Source organism: Echinops telfairi, unplaced genomic scaffold, assembly GCF_000313985.2.
Source record: "Echinops telfairi isolate 266 unplaced genomic scaffold, ASM31398v2 ScPeMD7_5592;HRSCAF=6446, whole genome shotgun sequence".
Lineage (NCBI taxonomy): Eukaryota > Metazoa > Chordata > Mammalia > Afrosoricida > Tenrecidae > Echinops > Echinops telfairi.
In genome coordinates, this window is record NW_022109491.1 from 5,714,028 (window position 1) to 5,723,954 (window position 9,927).

A 9,927-nucleotide genomic window follows, 5' to 3' on the forward strand; every position below is an offset into this window, starting at 1 on the left:
ATTTAAACTTTCCAAGCTAAAAGAAGAGGGGAGGGGAGAAGGGTTACACCTCAACTATTTTGGGGGTGTGTGTGAGAGGGCAATATGGAAAATTTGCACCATAATATTCCATTTAGAGGTTTTTACCCTTCTCGGGTTTTCGGATATCAATCTTACTAAAGTCAATTTTGGAACATGCTATCACACAAAAACTTTAGAGGAACCTCGCAAATTTTAATACGTAGCCACTACTACCCCCAGCGCTGACTCTCACAGTTGACGCCAGGACGGGACCCCCTCGATTCCATCCACGTTCCAGCCACTGGGCGCCCGGATGCTAATTAGCTGCGCTCCCCTGATGAACACGCCTTTGTCACGTGCAGGAACGGACTACAAAGCCCAGAATCCCTCGCCCCTCCCTGATCAATGAGGACTTATTTAAATGATCTCCGAGGTCTTGGACCCAGGCCAATCAGCTGTCAGGGCTCATGATAAATCGCAATGCATTATTGATAATAATAATTACTGGGACATGCGCGTTCCGGCCGAAGGGGGGTAAATTTCCTAACTCCAGGAATTTGTGGCTGAGAGGGCAAACCGCCGCGGCTCTCCCGGCGTCCCGATGCTCGCACCATGTCGAGGCGCAAGCAGGCGAAACCCCAACACATCAATTCGGAGGAGGACCTGGAGGAGCAGCAGCCGACCCCGGAGCTGGCGGCGGCGGCCCCAGACGCGCCGACGGCGGGGGAGCCGGGTAAGTGCGGCTGGGCGCCCGCCCGGCCGGGAGACCCCTCCAGGCTGCTCACGGGACCCTCGCGGGCGGGGGGCTTGGGGAGCCCAATCCCTGGAACCTGGGTCCCAGGACGCAGTCCCGGGCAGTCCCAACGCCCCCTCCCTTGCAAATTTTACACTTTTTTTCTTCTCTCTCCTTGCAAGTCTCACCCCTTAACCCTTGTACCTCTTCTTGTAAAGTTGCGCCCCCCCTCCTGACCACCCCCGGAGTCCCAGGAAGATCCCTCTCTTCTCAGCCTCTCTAATTGGCTTCACTCCTTACCCCCCCCAACTTGTAATTTAGGTTCCCCTCCCACCCTGGCGCCACTTTTAAAAGAAAGAGCCCCCTCCCGGGTCCCCAGCCTCGCCCCCACCCCTTGGGGGCTTTTCTGGAAGGTGGGAGGAGGGGCGCACCCCTAGGGGGGGGAACCCAAAGGAGGGTGATCTGTTGCACGCGTCTCTCTCGGGCCAAGTGCCCACCTCGGCGCTGAGGTCAGCCTCAGGATGAGCTGTGTGGTGGTTCTGGGTGTGGGGCCAAGGGGGGGGGAGGGGGCGCGACCTCTCCCCACCTCCTGGGTTGGGGTGAGGGCCACCCGCGCTGCGCCTGGGGTCGCGGGGTGGGGGGCGGGGGGCTCGCACGAGATTTCCTTTTACTTCGTCCACTTTTGGGCTTTCGCCCGGCGCGTCGCTGGTCGCCGCTCTCCGCCCTCACCTTTCGGGGCCTGACCTCCAGCCATCTTTGATTTCCGAATTCCTAAAAATAGCCACGGCCCGCTGAGGGGGCCGAGCCCCCTGGGCCAGGGTCGCGGGCGCTGTACGGCGCCTCCGCTGCAGCACCGGCGCTGTGCGGGGCAGTTCTGGGGTGCGCGACTCGTTGCGCCCGAGGGAGAGGAGAGGCTGGGCTCGGGGGTCGCGGCCAAGCGAGTTTGCAGCTGACCGCGGGGCCACGCGCCGCGGCGGCTCTGGGGGAGTTCGGGACCCAGCCCTCCGGGGGGCGCGGACCAAGACCCCTCGTACCCCTGAAGGAGGCAGGCCCGAGGAGCGAGGCGCTGTCCTGCGATCGCTGCGCCTTCGTGGCCCGCCAAATTGTCGCCTGATAAGTTTTTAGCGTGGGGGAGGGGGCGCTTCTAATCTCTCGGTCCCGGGCGCTGTTGGGCGCCTGCCCTCCGGCTTTCCGATTTCCCAGCAGCTGATACCGGGGTGTGCGCCGCAGCCCTGGACGCCGGGAGTGCTCCCCGCGACGCTCGGTTCTGCTCCGCAACACGGCCGCTGCTGCGTAAAGTCAACTTCTGCCCTGGATGTTAACTTTCAGTGGGGGAGTCGGATGTAGTTCCCCAAATTTATAATAGGCGAGAGAATTCCCGCGATCCCCCAAATAACGTTTTCCTGGGGCGCCGTACAAGGACCGGTATGCCCGGGGAGGCGGGGTGCGTTTTCGGTGCGGCCGGAGGTCAAGGCAGTGTGCGCTGGGGGACTCTTTGTGCCCTGGGTCTGGGCGGGGCGGGGGGCAGCGCGGAGGGCCCGGGTCGCCTGGTCCACCTGGAACAAAAGGGTTAACCGTAGGCCAGCCCGCTTCCTCCCCGCGGAGAGGAGGGGCGAGCTCCCGCCGCTGACCCCTCCCCTGGTCCTGCTCCGCTCGTCCCTTCCCCCTACTCGTCTTTTTGGGTGGGCGCGCGCACAAACGAAGCTTTTGGGGGGGCGGCAAGGAGGGCGACCTGTTAGGAGGGCCTTTTAATAAACGCCAGGGAGAGTTTAAGATTGAGCTTTGCCTGGGCAGCACTGCGGTCCTCGCCCGCGTTTGCGCTCCCAGTGATTTGGTTTGGGGGGGTGGGGTGTCCACTATCGATCGCCGGTTAAGCGGATCGCGGGTTGCGCGCGCGCGCCCCCTGGAGACCCAGCCTTCCGCCGCGCTCCGCGCTGGGAGGCGGGTCCCTTGCTGGTACCAGCTCACACCTGTAGGTGGGACGAGCGGAGAGGGTCGGGCCACCAGGAGGGGTTCCCCTTTGGGCTTGTGCCAGCTGGTGACGCCACCTCCGGCCGCTCCTGTGTTCTCGAAGGCTTTGGAATTTGATGAAAGAACTCGACCCCCTAAAAGTGCTTACCGAGCCCCAGGTGCCACCGTGGGCTGGGAGATGGCCTTTCCCAGGCTGCACACTTATTTATTTGAGTGCCGCGTTTTGGCTGTTTGCAATTTAGCCGCCTCCGTGGATTGGATAGGGGTGTGTGTATTTCTTGGTTTTGTTTTTTAAGTAATGTTAAGGTTCGACTGGTTTTGATCGGCAAAGCCATTGAAAGCATGCAATTTTTGAGGCTGGAAAATGGAACCTGGCCATCAATTAGCAGATCAAAAAAATCTGCAGGTGGTCGGGAGGCCCACCCTACCGACAGGGAAATTAGCATTTTCTCAAAAGAGTTTCAAATGCCCTTTGTGCTAAACTGGATTACAACCATCAACGATTAAGATTCCCGAGTTTCACATAACTGCCTAGCCCCAGTTTCAGGCCAGCCAAGACCAACACCACCTTTAAGGTTTCTGAAGAGGTACTTGTGTTTTAAGATACAGGATTGCTGGTTCCAGTTGATGTGGCAGAGACTGGGGGTGTATTTGGTGCGGGGGGTGGGGGGGGTTCCTTTGCTCTGCAAAAATAGTTTGCAAGGTGAAATGTCTGCCACCCCCTCCCACCACTACTGAAGATGAAACTTCAGTGAGTTCCTAAGTACCCCCAGCATGGCTGCTGGGCAGCTCCCCTCAGGAGAGCCTTCCCACCCGGCAGGGTGGGGAACATGTAGAATCGAGGTGTGGAGGCATGAGGGCTGCATCGCTAATCTGGTTGTGTATGACTTTCAGCTGTATGACCTTGAGCGGCTTTTCTTGTTTTTTCTTACAATGATAAAACCCCAGTTGAGATAAAATTAACCCGAGGCCCTTACTCTGGGCAGGACCAGGCTCAGTCCTTTAGGGGCAGAATTGGTACTGTTCTGTGTATACTGGTCTGCTGAGGTTGGGGGAGTGTGCCCCAACCAATTCTCGCAACAATTCCTAAAAAATCTTTGTTTTTATCCTTTTTCTGATAAGGCCTCCTGAGGGCTTGTTTTCAGCCCTTCTAGGAATCCCAGGGGTTTGGGGGCTGTACTTTTGGCCCATCTAGGAGGAGACTGCTCTTGTGGGGTGGGCTTGGCTTCCCCTCTTGAGATATTAGAGGTGGGCTTTGGGTGCCCGCTTCAGATCAAGAGGTCTTTTAGGCACCAGTTGGACGAGAAGCTACATTTGCATTCGGTTGGTGTTTTTCTGGGCCCTTAGTGCCCAGAGAGTCCAAGTTGATCAGTCCTTTCCCATCGCTGTCCCTTGTTTTTAAAAAGCACGCACACATGTTTGAGCCCATGAGCCTAGGCCAGGACAGCTTCCCCAGGCACCCGCCATATGCCCTTTTGTTTCTAAACACAATTTTCCGAGTGTGTATCAGACTTATGTGAAGGGATAGTAGGGTTTGCTTAAAAGAGTTTACCTCCAGTGGAGACAAAGTGGGAAGTTAGTCTCTAAAGTGGGGCAGCTCCCCATATCTAAGCAGCTATAAATAAGTCACCGTCCTTTTTGTCTCTGCAAGTCCCTGAGTTTCGATCTGAAACTGATAGCACTTAATTAATGAGACACCCCATTCCGTTTGAGTTAATATTTGCCCCCTGGGAAATTGTGAAATTAAGAATACTTTCATTCAAGGAAGGAAGTACACTTAAAGGTTAGCCCCATTTTTTTATTTTAAATTTTGGGTGGGCAGTTACCCAAGGAGGGCTGAGAGGTGGTAGAAGGGCAGATAAACTTTTCATTGTGGCTCTTTTACTGTAGGAATGGAAGGCAAAGATAAGCATTGAGTCAGTGGTTTCATGAAGATCTTGTCGTTTTATTTTTTAAGTGTTTTAGTGGGCCTGTGGTGATGGGCTTGCCTGGGATACAGTAGTAAAGGAGTTTCTATCCATTTGGCAGTGATTGAATCTAAGACCCCTGCTGGGTTTACGGCATTCTTCCAACTTATTGGATAACTAGATGTGGAGAGATAACATTCCTAAAATTCGGGGTGGGGGTGGGGTGGAGGGGTCGGAGAGCTAGCTGGAGTGTAATCCTCTGAACTTTGCTTCCCCCCCCTTTTGGGGAGGGTTAACCTGCTCGCGCACATCGGGCAATTGTTCCTCACCCTGGAGCTCTTGGGCAAATGACAGTGTTGCTAGCGATTTGCTAGTGGTGATCTGGATTGTAGTGTCTTTTTCTCTTTTTTACGGGACGTGTAACTAGCACTGTTGTGGTCTCACTTCAGACTCCAGTGGGATATTGCTTGGTGTTGCAGGGGGAGGCTGGTTGTGTATACAGGGGAGGCAAGCTGGGATCCAGGTTGTAAATCACTCTCTCCGGGGGCGGGAGGTGGATCCTCCAGGAGGATGGGGGCATTTAACCTTTTTTGTGCCATAGGATGACTTTGGCATCCCTGTAGACCTTTTCCACCTCGTGTCTTATAAATATATAAAGTCAAATACACGGATATTGGAATAAATACATTACACTGCCATACAACTGTGAAACATCGAAGGTCTTTGTGGGTCAGTAACAAAAAAGCCATCCAGCGCCAGCAGCCGGCCAATTCCCAAGTGTAATGTCCACATCTATAACACGGTAGGAAAATATCAGTCACACATGTCCCGTGCACTCATAATGGGCAGAAATGCTAGCCTAGACCAAAACCTGGTTGTTATTTTTCATAGCAGAGTTCCTGGGCCCCGGGCTGTGACCATCCCACATTGGGCTAGGGAATGAGGTGGTTGGGAAGGGCTAAAGCCAGAGGGCAAAATCCTGGAGAAGGGTCTTGGCCATTCAAAGGGGCCACATTTCTTGAGGCAGATATACAGTCTATGGGTAATAAAATTTAATAGCAGGGTGTGTGTCAGGAGCAGCATTTGAGATGCTAATGAAGATTTGAGCAGCACTGGTCTCACCCCCCCCCTCCCACCCCCAAAAGCTATATTAATCAATTCTGGTCCTTTTAAATAAGAATTCTTTTTAAAGTAATAAACTCCATGCCATGGAGTAAATTTTGACTCTTGGCAATCCTGTAGAGTGGAGTAGAAATGACCCTGTGGGTTTCCAAGAGAGACTAATTTTTCTTCTGAGGAGCCTCTGGTGGTTTTGAACTGCTGACCTGGTTAGCAGCCCACCAAGTAAGCACTAACACCTGGGCTACTCCTTTTAAACAGTGTTTAAATTCCATTCCTGCTTTTTGACGTTCTAGTGAGCAGTTTTATCACCTTGAGTCATTTGATTCTTCAACTGTGGGGGGTGGGGTTTAGGGTCACTCCATTTTCCTATGTGGAAAATTGAAATAATGTTGTTTTTTTGATTACAGGAGTGGGGGGGGGGTGCTGAAAAAGTGGCAGGGAGGATTTGCATGAGATTCATTAGAGGTCTTCCAGAAATAGAATTAGGTGGTCATAAGCTAGCAAACAGTGCTAAGGGGGTGGGGGTGCAGCACCGCCAGCCCCCTGCTCCTGGCCCTCTCAAACCCCAGGAAGCAGAGACCCACAGCAGTGGATCATTTACCATTTTAGCTATTTTCCATATCCATGTTTGAGTATCTTGATCTGCAAATGCAAACAGGCGCCTGATTCACATCCTGCTTTTTTTGCTCTTGAAAGGAATCTTGGGGCAGTGGCCAGTATAACAAAAGCCACACTGGGGCGGCTTCAAGGAGCAAAATTTACTTTTTAAAGGGGGCGTGAAGGCAGAAACCCATGGTCTCTCTTTCAGCCTCTGAGCATCCTCTGGCATCTTATCTCCCCCCATCTCTGCTTCCTTGTTTCTTGGCTTGCTCAATCTGCCCTTTTTTATATCCCAAAAAAGATGGATTTAAGACACACCCTGGAGTTAATACGGCCTCATAAACATAACAAAGATCATCCATTCCTAGATGGGATTCCTTCCCCAGGTGTGGGGGCTGGGCTTTACCAGGTAGACTTAGAGGAGCCATCCCAGGCAGACGGAAGTACTCTGTTCCTAAGCTCTCTTTTAACTAGAACCTTGCAGTAGATGGAGTGCAACTTCTTAATTGGAATTCGGGGAGGGGCAGTAACAGTTGGGACAAAGGACCTAGTTGCCTTAGCTGCTGCTGCCCAGCTCTCAGAAGCCGGGCCTACCAGGTATGTGTTACCCAAGGACAGTAAGAACTTACTGAGGTCCTAGTACACATAAATTACCCGTATTGCCTTCCCAGAAATGTGGTACCACTTTAACACCACCTCCATCCCCCGCAAGCAAGTCGTGGAGAATTCGTATTGATTGGTATCTTAAGGGTTCTAGGCATTGACGTGTGTCTTGACTTGCCCCCGAGGCCCGTGGCTGTTAGAGCAGTGCTGGGGGCCTTCAGGAGAAAGGCTGGGTAGGATTCCGAAGGGTTTTGGCGCTTTGAAGTCAGCTGCCCCTCCTAAAGAAAGGGCTTACCTGTCCACCCCCAATTTCTGTGAGAGGAGAAGGGTAGGTAGCCTTTCAAAAGCAGAAATACCGATGGGAAGTGTCCATCATGATTGTGAGGTCTGTCTTAGAAGAGCTCGTGGGATAGGGGAAAGGGCTAAGCGCCGGACTGCTAGCTGCAGGTTGGAGGTTGACACCCGGCCTGAGGCCCCTCAGGAGATGGGTGTGCAGGTTCCTTTCCGAAAGTCACAGCCTGAAAGCTCTTATAGCCACCCCAGCACAATTCTGCTCTGCACACATGAGGTGCTGGTGGGAACTGATAGCAGCAAGTCACTAGATAAGTTAGTTACCTGTGCTGAGCTAACGTACCCTTACTCGTTGCCCCCTTTGCCACAGAGCATGACAATGCCATTCAGTCTATTCCGGACTGGCCCTGGCCCGACCAAGCAGTAGAATTGCCCCTGTGGGTTTCTGAGGCTGTAAATCTTTACCGAAGAAGAAAAAGCCACCTCTTTCTCCCTTGGAGCAACTGGTGGTTTTGAACTGCTGACCTTGTGGTTAACAGTTCAACTCGGAACCAACTCTAACCATTGTACCACCTGGGCAGTTCTTTTAGCCAAACACATTGACCAGAAGAAGCGGGTGCTGGCTAATAGGCATGATTGACCTGCTCCGCGCTAGACGACAAAGTCTTGCCTGGGAGGAAAGGTAGACTATAACTGAGAATTCTTGAAAATATCAGACCCTGAGATCTGTCCTTTTAGAACCCCTTACTCCTGGAACCAAGTCCACCCACCCCTGTCATCACCTTGCAGTCGAACAACTGACAACCCTGTAAAAGAATAACCCATTCACCAAATAGTCCACAACACAAAACCAAAAAAGAAAAAAATGAGACGCTTATTACCCCAAAACAGCATAGCTGAGCAGGCAGGAGAGGAGCTGTGGTGGAGGCCCAGGGAAGACTTTGGGGAGAGTGTGTCCTACATCGAGGGCGGAAATGTGTATAGATGGTTGAATGGTAAATGCATTTGCCCTGTGAGCTGTGTCTCTTTGGGCAAGTCAGTTGGATTATCTCTGAATCACAATCATTGAGGCTGATGGGCGCACAATTCTATGTATGGGGCGCTTGGCCTGCCCCGTCTGCACCCAGGAGGATGGGGCAGTCTTTTTCCCCCTTAGATGCTTAGCCTGGGTGCGTACATAGCAGATAAGTATTGGTCTGACAGTAAACAAATGCCTTTTTAAAAACCACTAATGTAATGCTTTTCAGCCTTGCTTGTTTTATGCTGCAAGATGCTGTCTACCCCTCTTCTAGTAAGACTTGGGCATCTAGGTCTACAGTAACCCCTTTGTAAGCAACACCCACCCAGCTCAGTGCCATTGAGTCGATGCTAGCCCATAGCGACCCTATGGGACAGGGTAGAACTGCCCCTGTGGAGACGAATTCTGTATGGGAGTAGGCAAGCCTGTCTAACCCTCCCGCCAGGAGCAGAGTGTTGGTTCCAAACGGCTGACTTTGGGGTTAGCAGCCAGTGTGTAACCACCACACACCAAGGAACCTTTTATAGACAAATAGGTCATGTAACAAAGTCTGAACCGGTCGGGTTTGCCCGGAAACGGGTCTGTGCTGGATTTTGCATGTTGGGTTTCAGAGAAATAGCCATCGACATTAGCGGCCATACCCATGGAAGCTGCAAAGGGGGGTGAAGGTGTGGACGGCATCACCCTGCTTTCTATCCTGGTACTTTTCTGTAGAAGGCCTGCTTTCCTCTTCTCATCCCCTAACCACCGAGAGATGTCTGCCAGGTCCCTGAGACCTGCTTCCTGATCTCGGCCTTTCCCCGAATGCGACGCTATCGTGGGAACAAGGCTTATTCACATTCATGTTTTCAGACCTCGCCATCCCAGTCCACCCTGTGTTCCACTCTCTTTACTTCAGGTGATCTTAGAGCCGCCGTTGTGGCTTGATGGGAGCCTCGGGTGCAGAGGTTACATGCTTGCCTGCTGCCTGAGAATCCCCCAGCCCTTCCCTCCGTGGAAGGATGAAGCAACGTGCTTCCGTGTGGGTGGTTTTCTGCCCCACAGTCAGAAATCCACGTGGGCCTGGCGACGGGATCCTGAGTCAATCAATGGCTGCCTTCTTTCTCGGTCGCACTTGGCCTTTGGAAGGGTCGCGATTAGTTGCACAGTGAGCGGTGATGGACCCAAGAAAGGAGGTGCTGTGAGCAGGTCTCCTCCGTTCATGTTGTCACCGACTGAAGGAAGTCCATTTCCCTTTGTGAGCCACCCTGAATTCAGCGTGGGGTGCACACCGTTACTTCGGCTTCGATGCCAGGCTTCATGCCTCTTGTGCCATTGGCTGGCTTAGTACCATGCCGTGACGGTTGGATGTCAGGTTAGAATGAAAGACGTGTTGATCGCTGTGGTTTTCTTACTTCCGTGCCACGTGCTTAGCTGTCTTCTCTCTTTTGCCGCAGGTGCTGTGATGAGCCACCCAGCACCCCAGGACGAGGTGGTGGCGGGCGAAGAGCCGGTGGGCAAGCGGCTTCGTCGCGAAGACACCCACGTCTGCAAGAAATGCTGCGCGGAGTTCTTCAGCGTCTCCGAGTTCATCGACCACAAGAGGAATTGCACGAAGCACCCGCCTGTGCTCATCATGCATGACAGTGAGGGGCCGCTGCCTGCCGAAGACTTCCCCGGAGCGACGCTGAGCCACCAGCCCC

At 53.1% G+C, this 9,927-nt stretch overlaps 1 protein-coding gene across 1 annotated transcript in view; it reads left to right on the top strand.

Annotated features, from left to right (window-relative positions):
* Positions 1 to 542: 542 nt before the first annotated feature.
* SALL4 (spalt like transcription factor 4) overlaps positions 543 to 9,927 on the top strand; it is an 18,229-nt gene continuing 8,844 nt past the window's right edge. Inside the window, exons 1-2 of the mRNA XM_004698324.2 lie at positions 543 to 733; positions 9,682 to 9,922. Coding sequence (XP_004698381.1) covers positions 613 to 733; positions 9,682 to 9,922 — 362 coding nt within the window. The 5' untranslated portion in view covers positions 543 to 612. The remainder of the gene's footprint in view (positions 734 to 9,681; positions 9,923 to 9,927) is intronic.